The sequence below is a fragment of the Tachypleus tridentatus genome, chromosome 11 (assembly GCF_004210375.1).
Source record: "Tachypleus tridentatus isolate NWPU-2018 chromosome 11, ASM421037v1, whole genome shotgun sequence".
NCBI classification, from domain to species: Eukaryota; Metazoa; Arthropoda; class Merostomata; order Xiphosura; family Limulidae; genus Tachypleus; species Tachypleus tridentatus.
The window spans coordinates 29,968,963-29,993,406 of record NC_134835.1 but is presented as its reverse complement, the minus strand read 5'-3'; the positions used below and the strand labels follow the sequence as shown (position 1 = coordinate 29,993,406).

The 24,444-nt window shown below is 33.7% G+C and overlaps 2 protein-coding genes across 7 annotated transcripts in view; both read left to right on the top strand.

The window, feature by feature from the left end:
* LOC143231852 (zinc transporter ZIP6-like) overlaps positions 1-11,190 on the top strand; it is a 36,213-nt gene extending 25,023 nt beyond the window's left edge. For 4 of the 5 annotated variants that reach the window (XM_076466579.1, XM_076466578.1, XM_076466577.1 and 1 more), the window contains exon 10: positions 8,574-11,190. In XM_076466579.1, the coding sequence (XP_076322694.1) occupies positions 8,574-8,699 (126 nt within the window). In that variant the 3' untranslated portion in view covers positions 8,700-11,190. The remainder of the gene's footprint in view (positions 1-8,573) is intronic. The other variant, XM_076466581.1, reaches the window with a different exon arrangement.
* Positions 11,191-11,339: 149 nt separating this feature from the next.
* Positions 11,340-24,444, top strand: part of LOC143231851 (uncharacterized) — a 37,495-nt gene continuing 24,390 nt past the window's right edge. For both annotated transcript variants that reach the window (XM_076466575.1, XM_076466574.1), the window contains exons 1-2: positions 11,340-13,828; positions 20,144-23,549. In XM_076466575.1, coding sequence (XP_076322690.1) covers positions 13,738-13,828; positions 20,144-23,549 — 3,497 coding nt within the window. In that variant the 5' untranslated portion in view covers positions 11,340-13,737. The remainder of the gene's footprint in view (positions 13,829-20,143; positions 23,550-24,444) is intronic.

Here is a 24,444-nt window from a genome sequence, read left to right as displayed (position 1 = left end):
CACAACACAGTATACACTTTGTTTTTTGTACTTCAGACAGTTAACACAGTTAACACAGTATACACTTTGTTTTTGTACTTCAGACAGTTAACACAGTACACACTTTGTTTTTGTACTTCAGACAGTTAACACAACAGTTACAGAAAGTATACACTTTGTTTTTGTACTTCAGACAGTTAACACACTTTGTTTTGTACTTCAGACAGTTAACACAATTACACTTTGTTTTTTTGTACTTCAGACAGTTAACACAGTATACACTTTACACTTTTTTTTGTACTTCAGACAGTTAACACAGAAAGTATACACTTTGTTTTTGTACTTCAGACAGTTAACACAGTATACACTTTGTTTTTGTACTTCAGACAGTTAACACAGTATACACTTTGTTTTTGTAGTTCAGACAGACAGTGTACTTCAGACAGTACACACTTTGTTTTGTACTTCAGACAGTTAACACAGTATACAGTTTTTTGTACTTCAGACAGTTAACACAAAGTTACACTTTGTTTTTTGTACTTCAGACAGTTAACACAGAAAGTATACACTTTGTTTTTGTACTTCAGACAGTTAACACAGAAAGTATACACTTTGTTTTTGTACTTCAGACAGTTAACACAGACACTTTGTTGTACTTCAGACAGTTAACACAGTATACACTTTGTTTTTGTACTTCAGACAGTTAACACAGAAAGTATACACTTTGTTTTTGTACAGTTCAGACACTTTGTTACAGTTAACACAGTAGACACTTTGTTTTTTGTACTTCGACACAGAAAGTATACACTTTGTTTTTTGTACTTCAGACAGTTAACACAGTATACACTTTGTTTTTGTACTTCAGACAGTTAACACAGTATACACTTTGTTTGTGTACTTCAGACAGTTAACACAGTATACACTTTGTTTTTGTACTTCAGACAGTTAACACAGTATACACTTTGTTTTTGTACTTCAGACAGTTAACACAGAAAGTATACACTTTGTTTTTGTACTTCAGACAGTTAACACAGAAAGTATACACTTTGTTTTTGTACTTCAGACAGTTAACACAGAGTATACACTTTGTTTTTGTACTTCAGACAGTTAACACAGAAAGTATACACTTTTGTTTTGTACTTCAGACAGTTAACACAGAAAGTATACACTTTGTTTTTTGTACTTCAGACAGTTAACACAGAAAGTACTTTGTTTTTTTGTACTTCAGACAGTTAACACAGTATACACTTTGTTTTTTTTGTAGTTCAGACAGTTAACACAGAAAGTATACACTTTGTTTTGTACTTCAGACAGTTAACACAGAAAGTATACACTTTGTTTTTGTACTTCAGACAGTTAACACAGTTAACACAAAGTATACACTTTGTTTTTGTACTTCAGACAGTTAACACAGAAAGTATACACTTTGTTTTTGTACTTCAGACAGTTAACACAGAAAGTATACACTTTGTTTTTGTACTTCAGACAGTTAACACAGAAAGTATACACTTTGTTTTTGTACTTCAGACAGTTAACACAGTATACACTTTGTTTTTGTACTTCAGACAGTTAACACAGTATACACTTTGTTTTTGTACTTCAGACAGTTAACACAGTATACACTTTGTTTTTGTAGTTCAGACAGTTAACACAGAAAGTATACACTTTGTTTTTTCAGACAGTTACTTCAGACAGTTAACACAGTATACACTTTGTCAGACAGTTTTGTACTTCAGACAGTTAACACAGAAAGTATACACTTTGTTTTGTACTTCAGACAGTTTTTTTGTACTTCAGACAGTTAACACAGTATACACTTTGTTTTTGTACTTCAGACAGTTAACACAGAAAGTATACACTTTGTTTTAACACAGTATACACTTTGTTTTGTACTTCAGACAGTTAACACAGTATACACTTTGTTTTGTACTTCAGACATATACACTTTGTTTTTTGTACTTCAGACAGTTAACACAGTATACACTTTGTTTTTGTAGCTCAGACAGTTAACACAGAAAGTTTACACTTTGTTTTTGTACTTCAGACAGTTAACACAAAGTATACACTTTGTTTTTGTACTTCAGACAGTTAACACAGAAAGTATACACTTTGTTTTTGTACTTCAGACAGTTAACACAGAAAGTATACACTTTGTTTTTGTACTTCAGACAGTTAACACAGTATACACTTTGTTTTTGTTTTCAGACAGTTAACACAATATACACTTCGCTTTTGTTGTTCAGACAGTTAACACAGTATACACTTTGTTTTTGTAGTTCAGACAGTTAACACAGAAAGTATACACTTTGTTTTTGTAGTTCAGACAGTTAACACAGAAAGTATACACTTTGTTTTTGTAGTTCAGACAGTTAACACAGAAAGTATACACTTTGTTTTTGTAGTTCAGACAGTTAACACAGAAAGTATACACTTTGTTTTTGTACTTCAGACAGTTAACACAGAAAGTATACACTTTGTTTTTGTACTTCAGACAGTTAACACAGTATACACTTTGTTTTTGTACTTCAGACAGTTAACACAGAAAGTATACACTTTGTTTTTGTACTTCAGACAGTTATCACAGAAAGTATACACTTTGTTTTTGTACTTCAGACAGTTAACACAGTATACACTTTGTTTTTGTACTTCAGACAGTTAACACAGAATACACTTTGTTTTTGTACTTCAGACAGTTAACACAGTATGTTTTTGTAGTTCAGACAGTTAACACAGAAAGTATACACTTTGTTTTTGTACTTCAGACAGTTAACACAGAAAGTATACACTTTGTTTTTGTACTTCAGACAGTTAACACAGAAAGTATACACTTTGTTTTTGTACTTCAGACAGTTAACACAGAAAGTATACACTTTGTTTTTGTAGTTCAGACAGTTAACACAGAAAGTATACACTTTGTTTTTGTAGTTCAGACAGTTAACACAGAAAGTATACACTTTGTTTTTGTACTTCAGACAGTTAACACAGAAAGTATACAGTTTGTTTTTGTACTTCAGACAGTTAACACAGAAAATATACACTTTGTTTTTGTAGTTCAGACAGTTAATACAGAAAGTATACACTTTGTTTTTGTAGTTCAGACAGTTATCACAGAAAATATACACTTTGTTTTTGTAGTTCAGACAGTTATCACAGAAAGTATACACTTTGTTTTTGTAGCTCAGACAGTTAACACAGAAAGTATACACTTTGTTTTTGTAGCTCAGACAGTTAACACAGAAAGTATACACTTTGTTTTTGTAGTTCAGACAGTTAACACAGAAAGTATACACTTTGTTTTTGTACTTCAGACAGTTAACACAGAAAGTATACACTTTGTTTTTGTACTTCAGACAGTTAACACAGAAAGTATACACTTTGTTTTTGTACTTCAGACAGTTAACACAGAAAGTATACACTTTGTTTTTGTAGCTCAGACAGTTAACACAGAAAATATACACTTTGTTTTTGTACTTCAGACAGTTAACACAGAAAGTAAACACTTTGTTTTTGTACTTCAGACAGTTAACACAGAAAGTATACAGTTTGTTTTTGTACTTCAGACAGTTAACACAGAAAGTATACACTTTGTTTTTGTACTTCAGACAGTTAACACAGAAAGTATACACTTTGTTTTTGTAGCTCAGACAGTTAACACAGAAAATATACACTTTGTTTTTGTATTTCAGACAGTTAACACAGACAGTATACACTTTGTTTTTGTAGCTAAGACAGTTAACACAGTATACACTTTGTTTTTGTAGCTCAGACAGTTAACACAGAAAGTATACACTTTGTTTTTGTAGCTCAGACAGTTAACACAGAAAGTATACACTTTGTTTTTGTAGCTCAGACAGTTAACACAGAAAGTATACACTTTGTTTTTGTAGCTCAGACAGTTAACACAGAAAGTATACACTTTGTTTTTGTAGCTCAGACAGTTAACACAGAAAGTATACACTTTGTTTTTGTACTTCAGACAGTTATCACAGAAAGTATACACTTTGTTTTTGTAGTTCAGACAGTTATCACAGAAAGTATACACTTTGTTTTTGTACTTCAGACAGTTAACACAGAAAGTATACACTTTGTTTTTGTAGCTAAGACAGTTAACACGGTATACACTTTGTTTTTGTAGTTCAAACAGTTAACACAGAAAGTATACACTTTGTTTTTGTAGCTCAGACAGTTAACACAGAATACACTTTGTTTTTGTACTTCAGACAGTTAACACAGAAAGTATACACTTTGTTTTTGTAGCTAAGACAATTAACACAGTAAACACTTTGTTTTTGTAGCTCAGACAGTTAACACAGTATACACTTTGTTTGTGTAGTTCAGACAGTTAACACAGAAAATATACACTTTGTTTTTGTAGCTCAGACAGTTAACACAGAAAGTATACACTTTGTTTTTGTAGCTCAGACAGTTAACACAGAAAGTATACACTTTGTTTTTGTAGTTCAGACAGTTAACACAGAAAGTATACACTTTGTTTTTGTAGCTCAGACAGTTAACACAGAAAGTATACACTTTGTTTTTGTAGTTCAGACAGTTATCACAGAAAGTATACACTTTGTTTTTGTACTTCAGACAGTTAACACGGTATACACTTTGTTTTTGTAGTTCAAACAGTTAACACAGAAAGTATACACTTTGTTTTTGTAGCTCAGACAGTTAACACAGAATACACTTTGTTTTTGTACTTCAGACAGTTAACACAGAAAGTATACACTTTGTTTTTGTAGCTAAGACAATTAACACAGTAAACACTTTGTTTTTGTAGCTCAGACAGTTAACACAGTATACACTTTGTTTGTGTAGTTCAGACAGTTAACACAGAAAATATACACTTTGTTTTTGTAGCTCAGACAGTTAACACAGAAAGTATACACTTTGTTTTTGTAGCTCAGACAGTTAACACAGAAAGTATACACTTTGTTTTTGTAGTTCAGACAGTTAACACAGAAAGTATACACTTTGTTTTTGTAGCTCAGACAGTTAACACAGAAAGTATACACTTTGTTTTTGTAGCTCAGACAGTTAACACAGAAAGTATACACTTTGTTTTTGTACTTCAGACAGTTAACACAGAAAGTATACACTTTGTTTTTGTACTTCAGACAGTTAACACAGAAAGTATACACTTTGTTTTTGTACTTCAGACAGTTAACACAGTATACACTTTGTTTTTGTACTTCAGACAGTTAACACAGAAAGTATACACTTTGTTTTTGTACTTCAGACAGTTAACACAGAAAGTATACACTTTGTTTTTGTACTTCAGACAGTTAACACAGTATACACTTTGTGTTTGTACTTCAGACAGTTAACACAGTATACACTTTGTGTTTGTACTTCAGACAGTTAACACAGAAAGTATACACTTTGTTTTTGTAGCTAAGACAGTTAACACAGTATACACTTTGTTTTTGTAGTTCAGACAGTTAACACAGAAAGTATACACTTTTTTGACCATTATTTGGTTAATGTTGTATAAAAAATAATTTCAGATCAGCTGAAAGGAAGTTAATGTTGAGGAACTGAAATTAAATTTAGTTTGTTAATTAAAGTTTTAGCAAACTTCAAAGATGGGTTGATAGTAATGAAAAGAAGTTTCTGAAAAAAACATTAATGGTATTGTATCGAGAAGGTAATGCAGATATCTGTAAACAATAAAAAAGAAGGTAATGCAGATATCAGTAAACAATAAAAAAGCAAGTTTAATATTTAATATGTATGGGAGATATTTGTTTTTATGATTAAAAAACATATGAAACCCACCCTAAATGAAATATTGAATGACCTTAAATATTGTGCTTTAACTGTTGTGTAAGATACTGGTTTCAGCTTGATATTGAAAGAAAAAGATTAAATTTAAAGGTTATATATGTACATACATATACACTGCTGGCCAAAATCTTAAGGCAAAAATATGCATTTTGCATTGTTAGACCCAACCACTTGTTTGAGTAAAGCTTCAAAAGATGACATAAGAAAAGGGAAAATAAAAATAAAAAACTTTTTTAGCATTTAATAGAAAAATGTGAACACTATGAAATTAGCCTAAATACTCGCTGGTCAAAAGTTTAAGACCATACGGAAACGAAGCGTTAATCGGTAAACACGTAACGAAATTTAGTCATTTGTGTTCAAGCATTAGCGTTGTCAACATCTCCCACTGACATCTCCTGTGTTACATTGGATAAAAACATGGTAAAGGCTAAAAAGTTGACAGCATTTGAATGTGGCAGAATTGTTGAGCTGAAAAAGCAAGTTCTCTCTCAAAGTGCCATCACTAGTGAGATTGGGCATAGTAAAATTGCTGTTGCAAATTTCATAAATGACCCTGAGGGATACGGAACGAAAATTTCAAGTGGTCGGCTCCAAAAAATTTCGCCGGCGTTGAGCAGGAGGATTCAACAGGTTGTTTGGTAAGACACCAGCCTATCGTTGAACCAGATTAAGGACCTTACAGACGCAGAATGCAGCTCAAGAACAATAAGACGGCATCTACGAGAAAAGTTAAAACCATAAACATCTTCAAAGGTCATGCCTCCTTTCACATCATGAAACAGTTCAGTTAAACTTTGCTGAGAAGCACCAAACATGGGACATAGAAAAGTGGGTAAAGGTTTTCTTCTCTGATGAGAAAAAATTTAACCTGGTTGGTCCAGATGGCTTCCAGTGTTACTGGCACGATAAAGATATCCCACTGGAGACATTTTCTACACAACACAGGAGCTTCAGGTTATACAGGGGTGTCAAACAGCAGCTGGCTACACTGGCATGTTGGAGAGAGTGTCCTTATTGACTGAAGGCCCTTGCTTGTGTGGAATGACTGGATCTTTCAGCAGGACAATGCTGCAATCCACAATGCCCACAGGACAAGTTACATTTTCATGGTAAATAACGTGATTCTTTTGCACCATCCAGCCTGTTCGCCTGAACTGAACCCTATTGAAAATATTTGGGGGTGGATGGCAAAGGAAGTCTATAGAAATGGAGATCAATTCCATACAGTGCATGATCTTCATGAAGCCATCTTCACCACTTGGAATAACATTCCAGCCAGCCTTCTGCAAACGCTTATATCGACCATGCCAAAGTGAATGTTTGAAGTTATTCGCAATGATGCTCGTGCAACTCACTACTGAAACCTCTTGTTGGGCATTTCTTACCCTGTTTAGGACTTCTTTTTGGTATGGTCTTAAACTTTTGACCAGCTAGTATTTAGGCTAATTTCATAGTATTCACATTTTCTCTATTAAATGCTAAAAAAGTTTATTATTTTTATTTTCATCTTTTGAAGCTCTACTCAAATAAGTGATTGAGTCTGAAAACGCAAAATACATATTTTGTCTTTATGTTTATTGGCCTTAAGATTTTGGCCAGTATATATATTACAAACTGAATATCCATAAGTGAGTCAAGTTTCTGTTACTTTATTTTTTCATAACGTTGTTATTTTGAATGAAAATGAATGAAAATAAGTGTTTTTAGAGATCATTTATTATTATTTTAAATGAGTAAATCAGACTGAAAGATTAGTGTAAGAAAATTAGTTAATAATTTTAACTGTTCTTAATTCTTAGCTATGAAGTGATATTCCAATTAAAGTATTTTGACATTAATTTGTTTCTTAATATAGCCCTCTAATGAGATGAATGTTTGTTTTTATTAAAGGAAATGATTATTTAACATTTGAACTATTTTTCCAATCACGTGTTTGCATTGTGATTTTTTAATTTTTTTTCCAGTATATTTTTTTGTATGGCTCATATGTTTGTTATGATTTACATCTGAAAGTGTTATAATTGGTTGGCATGGCCAGATGGTTAGGGTGCTCCACTTGTACTCTGCTCGCCCTTTCAGCAATAGGAGCATTATAATGTAATAGTCAATCTCACTATTCATTTGTAAAAGAGTAGCCCAAGAGTTGCCAGTGAGTGGTGATGACTAGCTGCCTTCCCCTCTAGTATTACATTGCTAAATTAGGGATGGATACCTCAGACAGCTCTTGTGTAGTTTTGCACAAAACTAACAAATAGTAATAAATTTTTATATATTACTAAATTAATTATTTTGTAATAAAATTGTGTGTGGTGTAATTTGTTCAGTTCTGTGCCAAACAGCAATATGCCATCTATGAAACCAGTACCATTTTTATCTCTTTCTAAAAAAAGAATTGAAACAGTAGAGTAAATTATATATTTAAAAATGGCTGGTATGGGTAGAGAAAGCACTAACAGAGGAGCGAACAACGTTTTGACCTTTTTGGTCATTGTCAGGTTCAATGACCAAAGTAGGTCAAAACATTGTTTGCTCTTTTACTAGTGCTTTCTCTACCCATACCAGCCATTTTTAAATATATAATTGTCTCTACAAGTGGGTTTTCTCATCATCACGGAAAACAGTAGAGTATAGAGTACGAACTTCAATATGTACTTAGAGGTAGGTAAATGTATTATTGTAGTGATGCAAACATGTGTGTGTTTGTGTCAGATTATTACATATGTTTGGCTATCTTTGATTTTTTTGCATAGAAAAATTAATTCTTACACACATATCTACCTGTTTCTGTATTGTCTTTCTAGGTTCCAGAATTAGAATCATCTCTTAGCCATCTGTTGGGAATACAACTTCTTGGAATATCAGTTGGCATATCTGTGATGTTGGTTATATCTGTTTATGAACACAACATACAACTTTCCGTTGGTTAAAATGAGCTTCATATTGTTTGTAATTTGAAGTTTTTTTAATGTGTTTAATGGAGATGAAACTTGTGGACTTGGATAAAGTCCAGTTTTTAAAAGATTGTTTACTTTATTGTATGAACAACTAACTCAAACATAATACATTGGATATTTTTGTGTAAATACATAGAAACTAAAGAATGTTCACATACTTAAGTGCTTCATTTTTTAGATAAAAGCTTATAAAAATGGGTAATCATAAGAATGTGTACTATGAAGGAATTTGGAACAACTTGAAATTGTACAGAAATGAAATAACTGTGATGATGATGAATTATGTTTTTCAGTCCTAATTATCAAAACCCTTCCACTTACAATGTTGTCTGTCAGAGTATTTAGTGATCTTTTTTATAATTACAAAGTTATGAAAATAGCTATAATAAACATACGTGATAGCAGTTATGATTCATTTTCACTCATTTATAAATGGTGGGTCTCACATTCTTTCCAAATCCTTGCAGAAGTGAGTGGCTGTGATACTTGGACCTGTCCAAGAGTATGTACAATAGAATAGCTGACCTTTCTGTAATAAATGTCCGTGGCAAAAGTAACTTTTATCTTTCTGTTTATACGTTGGGTGCAATTTGATGAGGTTTGCTGTTTTATTTATTATATTTGCACTGATCCAGAACTGATTTTATGATTAACTGAAAAATTACCTCCCAGTCACAGTTCGTATGTAATTTAAAATTAACTTTTTTACCGTAAGGCATCCATTTCTGGCTATGCTCTTTTTTTTTGGTAAAGAATGACCATAATTATAATGAACTATTTGGTGTATCCAGTTTCCTGGTTTTTGTAATCCAATTTTGAACTTGCTGATCCTTGATGGTAGGGTTCACAGTGGCAGCTGCATTGTCCTCCTGGTGGAAATTGTTACAGTGTATCACACAAGTTCAAATGTGTATTGTTCTGAAAAAACTGGGAATATGTCAACACTTATTAAGTATTCTTAAATATCTTAATTTGTAAAATTATTAAAGATTTTTCAATATAAACATTTGAAGTTGTCAACTTGGTTTTGTTTATTTAGTTAAATTGTCAGAACTTCCTAATGACTGGTCAGAATAAAGGTTATTTTAACCAAACTGTAAGCATATGAGGTGAAGAATATGAGATGTCAAAGCCAGTAAATAGATTAGGTACTCTTGGCAGTGGAGTGACTCTTAACAAGCAGAGTCCTCTAGAATGATTACAAACAAACCTTGCTTTAATAAGAATTATTATCTCTTTAAGACCTATTCTTCTGTCTTTAAGAGCGGCTTACTGTAGAGCAATATCTACTGTGGTGTGTTTTATAATAATCAGAGTTTATTTTATCTAGAGATCATTCAAAGATATTTCTTTAGTATGACTTTGTAAAGACATTTGATTTCAGAGTTCCATGGGATAATTCATCTTGAATGTTCAGGCTTTTTTTTTTTAAAAAAAAAGATTGTATTATTTATAATGTTTAATTGGGGAAGTGTGGTTTAAGATTAAATGTGAAGACGTGAAATCGAATTGAATGTAACCACATGTTTTTCTGATTTTAATGTTGTTGATGACACGTCTTAAAAAGAGTTTAATTTGTATTTAATTTGTATCCTACCGTTACTGTTAGTAATTTTCACTTTTTTCTAAATATTATTTTTATATTTTAATATGCTTTAGTTGTTATTTAATTCATATTAGAAAACCAGCAGCAACTTCACCCAGTAAGTGAATGTTTGTGCTAATAACACTGCACAACAATTTTTTTGAAAAGTTTTTGCTGTTTGTGACAGGTACCTGGTGGGTATCCACATATATAGTTTTGGTTTTGCTTCTTCACGTAGGAACTCTGAGAAATAAACAGTTAACTGTTTACCAACAATAACATATTTAATTGCATTTATGTTTTTAATATGCTATTAAGTTCAACATAATTAAAAGTGTTTTGCACCTGATTTTTGTTTGCATTCAATGTCCGGTGCATCACGTTACAGTGTCCAACAGTAGTCAGCAAGCATTGACGGATTCCAGTTGCCCTGATATCGTTTTTCCATTGTAGCAAAACTGAAGATTTCGATGAAATGGTACATAATGGTCAAATTTGGATGTGATTTTCGTGATCAGCAGCCAAACATCTATAAGGAACACCCAACAGTATTCAAGAAGCAAAACCTTTGTTGTGCAGTGTAATTGTTCATCCTAATTTTTAAACATGCATCATTGAAGTGAGTTTTAGAAAAAGTGGACATTATTAGGTTAAGTTTACAGGAATTATAATTATATTAATTATTTTATGTTATGATGAATGCCAAATGCTGTGAGATTGTTACTTATTTGTTATATGTACTTTGAAGTTTTAATATATGCATTTCTTTGAAAGAGACTACCTTGAATGTATTGAATCTTCAGATATAATGAAGTAACTTATTTACCATTCATTAAGTCAGTTTGTAAAAGTAAAATAAAATGGATTATGTACAAGAGAGAATGAATCCAATCATGATTATAATGGAGTCGAAGAACCATTTAAATTGACTCAGAATATTCTTACTGGAATATTCAGTGTGGATGAATATATGGTAAAAAGAAAAAAAAGGTAGATTCATTAGAAAAGTTCGCAAATGTGCTATCTTTGTTTTGTTTACTGCAGGAATCGAAATGTAAGTTCATTACTGCAACCCCACCAGGGACAAATGTATTTGTAACTTTAGATCATCTGTATGTGATGTGGTATTATTAGCCATCAAGTTGGATGCTAAGCCTCAATAGGCAAATTGAAGGCTTTGCAGAAGTAACCAAAAAATTAGGAGTCAACATCAACTTTGTTTGTTTAACTCGAAACCTTGGACTGTGTGTGTACTCTGTCCACTCCAGTTATCGTTTAGTGTTTTAAGTCCCTAAATTAAACGTTGAATTACTGGCAGCTCAGTTTTAAATTAAAAAAAAGAATGTATGAAATGCATCATTTAGGGTTAAATCATGATATGATTGTTTGTTTCACGTTAAGCACAAAGCTATATATGCACTGCCAACCATAGGTATCGAAACCTGATTTCTAACCTTGTAAGTCTGCGGATATATCACTGTGCCACTGCGGGGCAATGTGATTGTTACAAAAGTTTCCTGCAAGATAAGATTTGACATCTCAAAGTTTGTTTTACAGAACTGTAATAATAAAAGTGTGTTTTACATAATTGTAACACTATTTTAAACATTTCGTACTTTAACACTTTCAAAATAAACAACGTAGAAATGTTGTTCTCCTATACGAACTCGTTACATATTACACAAGTGCAATGAAAGCCGTTATACTTGACCAAACGTTTCCAAGGTGAACAATAATATTAATGGTCGGTAAGTGAACAAAATCGAACATTTCTATTGTGACAAATAATAATGACTAGAACTATTTAACCAAGTTAAAATTCAATCATTTAGGTAGGGATAAACAATAGAATATAAAAATTACATTACGACACGTACTAGACTATAGTAACTTCGTCTTATTTAGTTTTATAGATTGTTTTAGGAATCTTGCTGTTGTAGTTTGCGTTAAGCTATTAAAGATTAATTACATTACCCCAAAAGGGGCTTCTTGAACTGAACGTTTTTTATATATGTGTTACAACTTTATAAGAGCCAGAAATAAATTGGTTCTTAAATATTTATAACGCCCCCACGACTGAAAGGTTTATAAATGTGAGGGCCAATTCCACTGTTCGTTGGTAAAACAGTAGCTCAAGAGTTGGCGGTGGGTGGTGATGACTAGCTGCCTTCCATTTTGAAACAAACAACCAAATCAACTAAATAAATTCGATCATAAAAAGCATCATTTCTGTTGGAAGACGGGTAAGGAAACTCAATATAAAGTTGTTTTAAAATGCAAGCACCAATACCAGTTTACATTCAACCTTTTCTTAAATGGATAAATTCCAATGAAAAAATAATTGTGTCTGTACAGTCAGAAACTTGTAACATTTCTCTTACAAATATAGAAACCGAAACCCTTGGTGGACAGAACACGGATTAGTTTTTTTTTTTTTTTAACTTTATAGAAACAAAGAAAATCTTCACAAACGTTTTCCCGGTAGCACCAAACATGCTCGCCCTTTCAGCCGTGGGAGCGTTATAATGTACGGTCAATTCCGCTATTCGCTGGTAGAAGAGTAGCCCAAGAGTTGGCGGTGGGTGGTGATGACTAGCTGCCTTCCCTCTAGTCTTACACTAGTAAATTAGGGTCGGCTAGCACAGATAGTCCTTGAGTAGTTTTGTGCGAAATTCAAAACAAACAAACTTTGCGCGAAATTCAAAACAAACAAAAAAACACAAACGTTTTAGAACATCGGTATTTAGTTTACTTCAAGTATTTTAATTTTTAGGCAAAACTATCTTACAAACAGGTTTGAGTGAGTTGAGAGTCAATATTCATCGCCCTGGTTTGAAAATTTGCCATGATGAAAGAAAAGTATTTCAGAATTTAACTTGGTTGTACGCATGCTCAACGAAAGGCCACTGAACGCAAACTTGTCATTACGATAACCGATACGTTTTTCTGAAGGGACTTCGCAAGGTTAGGAACAACGTTAACTTGTTTATATCTCTGCACGCATGAGAATTCAACCCCGACAGCCTCAAGGTGCGACTTACCTCGCAGGTACAGGTTCAAGAGCGCGAGACATCAACTTGCTTTGAACCATCTCGGAGAAGGCAAAAACCAGTTTCCTATGAACTCTGCGCAGTCAGCGCCCGACAACGAAAGTATAAGTGAAATATATAGAATGTTATACAACGTTAGGGAATTTCGTCGTAACTTTGCCCGCTTTGTTCGCAGTCGTTTCGTTACAAACTCATTTTCGTCTTCCGATGGGTTTTATTTTATAGACCTCAAGTTACCTTTCTGAAGCTACGAACGTTCTTATCACTGAGAAATGCCAGGTTATAGAATGTTACAAAATTTTCATGGTGCTCCTTGTCGGATCTGTATTTAAACAAGTAATTTTGTAGTTACGCACAATTTGATGGTGAACCTGCGATGACCGTGAAGACTTATACTAGTTGTGCTGTGGCAGTCTTTGTCAGAGGACTAAGTCTTGTTTTGCTATTCAACGTGACAGTCAAGCCTGGTGAGTTCGAATCTGATAGATACGGTTCATTAACAAATATTTACATTAATATGAACAAGAAAGGATGTTAGAATTATTCTGATGTACTTTTGTGAATGGTTCAAACTGTGGTAAATCCACATTGACACAGATGAGAAGAACATAGATGTTTAGTGCATTCAAAGTGTAATACGTTTCTAATGTAATGACTAAGATATTTAAAGTTTACAAGTACAAAAACGTATCTGTATAGTACAGCGGTATGTCTTCGGATTTACAACGCTAAAATCAGGGGTTCGATTCCCCTTGGTGGGCTGAGCAGATAGCCTTTTGTGGCTTTGCTATACGAAAAACACACACACATCAGTATAGTAAAGAATATTATTCCATCTTAAGAAATAAAAAGAAAGCGTCACACTTGTTGAGTTTTGTAACGTACAGATACAACTTTTCTGAATCGCATCTTGAATTAAAAGAGCACGAACGTGTGACTACTAACGTAGTGTTAGCGCTCAGATGGAAAATGAGCAGTCAACGTCTGGTTTCATGCTACCGTTGTTGAAAGAGGTCAGTCACTTTCCGGAGATTTGGCGGAAAAAGATTTTTTTTATTCATTCTTCCTTATACGCAAGTTATGAGGAAGCTTACGGCACTTAATGAATTAAAACAATTAACGTAGTTGACGGCTAGTGGCAGACCGACCATTCGTGGAGCCAGCTCCACTAACGTTGAATTTGCAATTTTCAACTTGAACAGCGAGCTAATTAGCGTAGAGATTCTTACTGGTGTTGTATCTTTTATTTTCTATTATAGTCACGCCCCCTGATGGTGTACCTAGTAAGTTTCCTTACTCATAAAGGACAAGAAAAGTATTTTTACGAGATATAATTCCGGCCCTCCGCTACTACAGCGGTATGTCTTCGGATTTACAACGCAAAATCAGGGGTTCGATTCCTCTCGGTGGGCTCACCAGATAGCCCGACGTGGCTTTGCTATAAGAAAACACACACACAGATATAATTCCTTAATACTATGAACAACAACTATGTGAGATATAACTCTAAGAACAGGTTTCAAACTTTATCTTGTTGTATTTGTATACATCTTTTACTAAAAATGGGTTATTAACTGTTCTTTAAGAACAAAATGTTTCGTGTATGTTACTGAGGTCAAGGATCCAGAAGAGACGCAATGCTGTCCACGAAATCGTGACCTACTATATTAATGATACCAGTGTAAAATTTAAATATACTTAAAACAATCTTGATTAAACGCACCTATGTTATGAAGGTAGCTATAAATTTGGCATATTTCTCTTTGTTGTTGTTTTCCTAGTGAAAAATCACCCAGAGCTGTATCTGTGCTCTGTACACCACTGTAAACCAAACCCTATTCTAGCGTGTAGGGTCGTAAGCTCACTGTTAACCCACCAGGACTTGTTTGTGTTTGTTTGTAATTTTGGTTTAACTTTAGTCAGTGTAAGATTAAGGGCTTATAACGTCGAAATTTGAGGTTCGACCTTCACGATGGACACAGTACAGATAGTCCATTGTGTACCTACGTCTTAACTAAGTAAATCTTAGAATTGTGTCCTACGCGGTGAATCAGATTTGTTTAATATATATTACCAAGAGAAGCGTTAACGAAATATGAAAGCAATATTTAGAACGACAGCTCTGTATGAGGTAAACTAGTTTTATTACTAGGAGGAAAAACGGAGAAAATAATATCCAGAATATTCTATTTTCTCACAGTATCAAAATTTTTTCTTTAGAATACGTCTTGCATGAATCCATTAAACTAATAGCGAACACCATAAAAGAGGACACGTAGTTTTAACCGTCTGGAATAAAGGACGAGAGTTTCCATTATTACAATTCAAAACAAAGACTTTTATTTAGAAAATTTTCAAAACACTCGTAATAATACGTAGTAATGGTATAAAGAGAGCGTGCGGCCAGGCATGGCCACGCGTGTTAAGGCGTGCGACTCGTAATCTGAGGGTCGCGGGTTCGCATCCCAGTTGCGCCAAACATGCTCGCCCTTTCAGCCGTGGGGGCGTTATAATGTGACGGTCAATCCCACTATTCGTTGGTAACTGAATACCCCAAGAGTTGGCGGTGGATGGTGATGACTAGCTGCCTTACACTGCTAAATTAGGGACGGCTAGCGCAAATAGCCCTCGAGTAGCTTTGTGCGAAATTCAAAAACAAACAAACAAACAATTTAAGTTACGTTTTAACTTAAGTATGTTGCCAAGGTTATACACAGAGAGAGACAAATTAGAACACTCTTACACTAATTATAATGGAAAATACATTTATTCTTGGGTTTGTAATAATTCTAACACGTCAAGAAGATATGAAAATGTTTGATCAATCAAGAATAAAACCCAAAATAGTCGCGGCTTTGGAAATTATTTTAGAGAGGATTATAGTAAGTTAATGTATGAGACTTTTTAATTCGTTTTTATTAGCTATATTTGTATGCGCTATACCACTCGTGGGGCACATCTATACCCAACTCAATTGTATCAGTTATCAGAATCTTTAACATCGTACACTGAAATTGATTTCTTCTTTTTTTTTTTTAATGTGTGACACCTTGTGCCTGGTCAATATATAAATTAAAAGGGTTTAACCTTGTGAATCGAAACTTAGGCCTCAAATCGGTCAAGAGATGACGTAGCTATGAGCTAAAAGTTTGTACTTGAAAACAACAGCAACAAGATATCAGAGCCGTTATGCCGCGGCTAAAAATACAGACTTTGAAAGACTAAGCAAAAGACAGACATAATTAGTTTGCGATAATAATGATATAAAGAACATATGGCATAATTTCGAGAGAGAGAGAGAGAGAGAGAAAAAAAAGAGTGTGAAATTCAGCCACGTATTATTAATTGAATATCCCATTATTGACAGGCACGGCATGGCCAGGTGGTTAAGGTATATGACTCGCAATCCGAGGGTCGCGAGTTCCAATCCCAGCCACACAAAACACGCTGGCCCTTTCAGCCGTGGAGGAATTATAATGGTATGGTCAATCCCACTATTCGTTAGTAGAAGAATAGCCCAAGAGTTGGTGGTGGGTGTTGATAGCTAGCTTCCTTTCCTCTAGTCTTACACTCATAAATTAGAGATTTCTAGCGCAGATGATTCTCTTGGAGCTATACTTTGGTGGGCTACTCTTTTGCAAACGAATAGTGAGATTGTATGTAGGTTTACAAAGCACTCACGATTGAAAGGACGAGCATATTTGCAAGGAAGACGTTCAGAATCGCGACCCTTAACCACCTGGACATGACGTATCTGGGATTACTAAAAGTTCTCTTTCCCTTTACTTGATTAAACTAGTTTTCAATCGTAGATGTAATACTTTTTTGATGCTTTATAAAGTATTATAGTCATGGCAAATGTGGGTTCAATAAAATCGCTGAGGATTAAGTTAGATTGTTTGTTTATTTAGAATTAAGCACAAAGCTACACAATGGACGATCTGTGTTCTGCCCACCGCGTGTCGAAATCCGGTTTTCAGCGGCGTGAGTCCACCAAGACACCGTTGTTACACTAGGGGCCAGTATGATATAGTATGAATTTTAACATTTTGATGTTACATTAAAAAGTTTAGAAACAATTTGGTTTGAATTTCGAGATATGTCTGCGCTAACTGTCCCGAATTTAGTAGTGTAAGACTAGAGGAAAGGCAGCTAGTCATCACCACCGACCGCCAACTCTTGGGCTATTCTTTACCAACCAATAGTGGGATTCACCATCATAATATAACGCTCTCACGGCAGAAAGTGCGAGCAGGTTTGGTGTGACGGGGATTCGAACCCGCAACCCTCGGAGTAAGAGTCGAATGCTTTAATCACCTGGCCATGCCGGGCCGGAAACAATTTGTACTTCATGAGTATTTTGATTTGTCTACAATCTTTCACTGTCATGTGACTCATTTTATGTTCTGAAACGAAACGGGTGAATTTTGATAAACTTTAAAATTAATTTGGATGCAATAAATGTTCTAACGATTATATAAACCTCTATATAACTGTCTTTTTAAAATGACTTGCAATTATTTTGATTTTTTTTAGGTTTTTTTATTATGTCGCTTTTCTAATAATGTAAACATGCAATTCTAATTTCATGACACTTGTACAGTTGGTTTTCCATACTAATAATCGTATTGTTAAATAAATTAAAGAGAAAAAAAAACTCATTTTCCATGTAACAGAATGTCGTAAACTATATATCTCAGTCTTTATTTGATACCTTCATTCAACAGAATGTCATAAACTATATATCTCATTACTTTATTTGATGATACCTTCATGTAACAGAATGTCATAAACTATATATCACAGTAGTTTATTTGATGATACCTTCAAATCACATAATATCATAAACTATATGTCTCAGTACTTTATTTGATGATACCTTCAAATCACATAATATCATAAACTATATATCTCTGTCTTTATTTGATGATACCTTGAAATCACATAATATCATAAACTATATATCTCAGTATTTATTTGATACCTTCATGCCACATAATGTCATAAACTATATATCACAGTAGTTTATTTGGTGAAACCTTCATGTAACAAAATGTCATAAACTATATATCACAGTAGTTTATTTGATGATACCTTCATGTAACAAAATGTCATAAACTATATATCACAGTAGTTTATTTGATGATACCTTCATGTAACAAAATGTCATAAACTATATATCACAGTAGTTTATTTAATGATACCTTCATGTAACAAAATGTCATAAACTATATATCACAGTAGTTTATTTGATGATACCTTCATGTAACAAAATGTCATAAACTATATATCACAGTAGTTTATTTAATGATACCTTCATGTAACAAAATGTCATAAACTATATATCACAGTAGTTTATTTGATGATACCTTCATGTAACAAAATGTCATAAACTATATATCACAGTAGTTTATTTAATGATACCTTCATGTAACAAAATGTCATAAACTATATATCACAGTAGTTTATTTGATGATACCTTCATGTAACAAAATGTCATAAACTATATATCACAGTAGTTTATTTAATGATACCTTCATGTAACAAAATGTCATAAACTATATATCACAGTAGTTTATTTGATGATACCTTCATGTAACAAAATGTCATAAACTATATATCACAGTAGTTTATTTAATGATACCTTCATGTAACAAAATGTCATAAACTATATATCACAGTAGTTTATTTGATGATACCTTCATGTAACAAAATGTCATAAACTATATATCACAGTAGTTTATTTGATGATACCTTCATGTAACAAAATGTCATAAACTATATATCACAGTAGTTTATTTAATGATACCTTCATGTAACAAAATGTCATAAACTATATATCACAGTAGTTTATTTGATGATACCTTCATGTAACAAAATGTCATAAACTATACATCACAGTTGTTTATTTAATTATACCTTCATGTAACAGAATGTCATAAACTATATATCACAGTAGTTTATTTGATGATACCTTCATGTAACAAAATGTCATAAACTATATATCACAGTAGTTTATTTAATGATACCTTCATGTAACAAAATGTCATAAACTATATATCACAGTAGTTTATTTAATGATACCTTCATGTAACAAAATGTCATAAACTATATATCACAGTAGTTTATTTGGTGAAACCTTCATGTAACAGGATGTAATAAACTATATATCACAGTAGTTTATTTTGTGATATCTTCATGTAACTATATATCACAGTAGTTTATTTGATGATACCTCGATGTAACTATATATCACAGTAGTTTATTTGATGATACCTCGATGTAACTATATATCACAGTAGTTTATTTAATTATACCTTCATGTAACAGAATGTCATAAACTATATATCACAGTAGTTTATTTAATAATACCTTCATGTTACAGAATGTCATAAACTATTTCATTACTTTATTTGGTGATACCTTCGAACTTCTAGAAACTCAATTCAATCGTTTCATTTGATGACATTTTGCTTCCATCATAAACTCGGTAACTTATAAGTGAATTTTTGGAGTGAATCAGTATTTTGATTTATGGTTTAATTTTTCATTTTTGTCTGAATAATTGCTACTCATTCCACTAATCTCTACTATTATTATTTTAAATGTGAGGGAAATTACTTTTACAAACTATTAACTTTCATAAATCTAACGTCTACAGATGCATGGTGTACTGGAACAAACTTTGTGATGACGTGTGGTTTACTAGAACGTAATTTACTGAGACTGTTCTTTAAGAATTAATTAATTAATTAATATTTTTTTTCTGTTGTGGAAAATAGGTTCAAGCTTACAAGTATCAACTGTTCTGGATGACGTAACACTTTCTCTGGAACCTTCTGCAGCATATTCTTCATACTTTATCACTTCAGTTTTACCAAACACTTTGTTGTTGTTTAACCAATCAAATCCCACCAATGAGTCAAAACATTTCGAGGTTTATTCTTCGTTCAGTGTCAGTGAATTAACTTCGAATAACGTGCTTTTTAAAACAGAAGAAACTATAAGAACATTTTTAAATACCACTTTACGAGAACAAGCTATTCCTACGTCTTCCAGTATTCTCCAAGGTAGTTTCATTTCAACACCCATTGAAGTAATGACCATTAGTTCATCGTTAGCGGATATGTTAAATACCGATATGTTTTTATCGGTTCGCGTTCCAGAAATTACTTATAAACCTACATCTCCAACGAGGGAAAAAACGAACTTTGAAAGTATCTCGAAACTGGCTGTCACGACACATTCATTAATCGCCGTTTACGACCTGAAAGCTTTATTTTTAGATAACGTAACACAGTTTGGGACATACGACAGTGTAACTTCGCTTGTACCATCCAAGGTGTTTAATCCACCAGTGACAACTACGGTAACTAGTAATTACAAATCTAGTTTGTCGACTTTGTCATCGGAGACGCAAACACATGGTTTGGATATTTCAAAGACAACCACTGTTGTATCACCTAGTAGGTTATTTACCAAGCAAATTCAAAGTATCCCCAATAGTGGCATTTATCAGAATTCAGAAAGTTGGATATTTCACAGTTTACCCATTCCATTTCAAGGCGGTGATGTAGGGTTTATAGAACAAGCTAGAGCAATAGCTTTGTTTAGAAATATTAATACGTCTGTCCTCACCAGCATGGATGGATTGATCCCCGAATTTAAAACGAAAACTGAGCATCTGTATTCGGAATCTTTTCCCACTGACAACTTTATTCAGTCGCCCACTTACCAATCATCTCTTTTCAAAGTAAGAAGTTTGGTGGAGGAGTTTGCTTTGGAACCTTCTATATCATATTATGTGGGCGATGTAGAAGAAAAAGCATTTATCAATGACTCTTTAAGTCATCCAGTATCTGGATATGTTTCAAAAAATCACAAACAAGGAAATTTTACACCAGCTTTTACTGAGAAGGAAGAAGATATTATTAATCACGAGCAGAAGAATAACTCATCAATTGAAGCTATAATTACCATTTTGGAATTATTAGAAAGCAAATCACATAAGAATGCGTCAGACAAGACAACCCGCGAACCACAGTTTAGTCGAATTAATAATCGAAGACCAACAGATTTTCCAATTATTGATGTTGCTTTCCAAACTTCAGGGAATAGTGAGATTGAGCCTTCACCTACTTTAACTCTCACATCTCTATCCACCTCGAAAAAACTATCTGGTAACTTAGGTCCCGTATCACCAGACTTCCAGACGCTTCATAATGGTACATCTGGTTTCATATCCAATCAAGTTATTGGTTCTTTAGATACTACCCTCCAAGAATTGGAAGAGAATGATACAGCGCTTGACATCCAGCTCAATGATGCGTATTCTGAATCCTTATACGAGTTTCTATTATCTTCTTTTAATCCATTCTCTAAATCATCATCAGAAACGGTTTTTAAGAACAAAATTATTAAATATGACATCACAGGATCCTTTTCTAACACGAATTTTCCAAACACCCAGACGTTCGAATCTAACACGTATCTTTTGACGCCGTCAAGTGAAGCGGAAGCAGTTCTCCATATGACTCCTGTTGTCAGTTCAGTTCTGGAAGATTTAGAAATATCATCTTTCATCGAGTTGGCTCAAGGATCGTTTGAAACTGAAGATTTGTTCACATCGCAGAGCCCTTATCTTTCCCAGTTTTTAACAATGTCCTCCATATACCTCAAACCTTCTATAAGTGACAATGGCAGCGACAGAACCTCTTCGCGATTCTCCCCGAATTTTGTTGGAGTTATTTCAAGTGCAGTATTATATGGGTCGTTCATGACTGACACTAATGCAACAGAGAGTTATTTGTTGTCATCATTGTTGAATGTCTCATCCAGTGCGAGTTACCACAGTTATACTGTTAGTAGTATATCTGACTTAGACAGTCCTTTGAATTCGGTCTCTGAAAGTAACGAACAACTAAAAACTATCGACCTGTTTTTGTCTAAAGGTCTTAAACAAACAGTCTCTATAAGTATAGCTAACTACACTAGCAGTATTAAAAAACTACCACCAACAGATGTCGCAGCTGATTCTCAAAGCACTCGTTATTTATCAGCTCTGAAGACTGAACCTAATTTGAACACTGCAACTATTACTTCTGCGAATGGCAGTTTTAACCCAATCATTACGTCAAGTTCAATCATTTCAAATAGGAATAGTTCTAAGGTGTCTTTAGGCACTTTGAAAATTAATCTCGGAGTAGTTCCACCGATTCCTGCCAGAGTAAAAAGTGACACTTATCTGGAACCTTCTCTTAGCGATCCAATTAAACACGAGATTGATAAACTCACCAAAAGAACGGATCAAGCTGTAGAAATCCAAACTAGCGACGTAAAATCCTCTAATTCAAAATTTCTCTCAGATAATGTCAATCCTATACCAACAGGTCCAGTGACAGGTTGGGTTCCTATTATTTATCCCGCACACTTTAAACCACGACCTTCTCTGAAGAATAGAATGGAAACAGTTAAAGAGCCGTCAATTATTACAGAACCGACACAGTTTGACCTAACAGTTACACACTCGTTTGGAAGGTCTTCATTGTCTACACTGTCAACAGAACGCAAGGAACTTCATTCTAATGGTGAAATTAAAAATTTTTTAAAAAATATTCGTCCCATTAGTGAAAATAATGGAAGGATTGAAAGCAGCGGCATAAAAGATGGACAAAAGAAACACTTATCATCTTTTGTTTCTCGTTTAGAACAAACTGACCAGACGTTTCACACAGAAGTAGCGTATGAAATGCCTTCGCGGCAATCAAAATCTTCATCACTGCACACCAGGTCTAGAGAACCAAGTGTTTTAAATGTATCCACAATGTCGTCTGAACGAATCCAACCAACTCCAGTTGCACTACCTGAAGAAGAGTTTACGACAATCTTTGGCTCTGGTATTTTGCTTGATAACATCATCCCAGCAGGTCCAAGGTTCCCAACAGGTCGTCCATACGTTGTTCCCGTAGACATTGAAGACGTTCGCCCTTTTCTGGGCTTAAGCCCCCCGAACAACGATCCTGTAGGGCATGCGACTCGGGTCAACAACCATAATAAATTTCTGAGTGCAGGAAGTGTACCTGGAGCAACAGTTGGAGATGCTCGACCTCACAGTCCTTCGCTTGTTCGGACATTGCCGAAAACCTTAATTCGAAGACCACCATTCAAACGTCGACCCCCTATTATAAGGTAAGCTTTGAAATCAAAAAGAAGTAATGATAGAACACAACAACAAAATTTTCTTCTCGTTTTACCTTTCAAAGACCATTAAAAATTAAGTTGTGCATTTTTGAAATTTACTGGTAAACTCGGTGGTCAGATAACACTTCTGTCCTAATGAAAACACATGGATATGGAATGAAACTACCTCTTGCCACCAAATCACCAGACAGGTTTTTTTTACTTGAACGACAATTCAAAGTAGCTAAATCTTTAAAACTATTATCATACGGTTAACATTTCTGTGAGTATGTGTTCATTTGTCAAGATTTTCCACCTTTTTCGTGACATTGTAAAATAACTACTGAAGATCTTGTTAACCGATTAAAAACGAAACATGTAAATAGCAAAAATTATGAATTTTAACAGCTATTAGATTAATTAAAGAGATGAAATGAACTGTTGGACACGTTTTATTTGAGCATATCTTACAAGATTATTCTGATGTTTGACAGTTAAAAAAACAACAAGAAACAAGACTGATTTCTGACTCATAGTCTCTTGTGATGTAAGGTTATTTTTATTTTATGTGAGGTGAACACGAAGCTGCCTTTAACTGAGGTTAGTTCTTGTTTAAGAAATTCATTAGCAAAGTTACTAGAAGGTTAATTTTGTTAGCCGTCTTTAATTTTGAAGTGATAAACTAAAGGAAAGGCAACTAGCTAATACCACCCACTGTGAACTCTTGGGCTACTCAAATACGAGGATCGACCATCAGCGTGTAACATCCACATGGTGAATATAAGCGTATTCAACTCGAAACTTTAAGTCATTTGTCTCAATGTTTATCAATTTAAACTATATCGTTTGGCTTCCATCTGAGCTCCTTTATGAAATTCTGTTAAAACGAACTTAAACACTTACT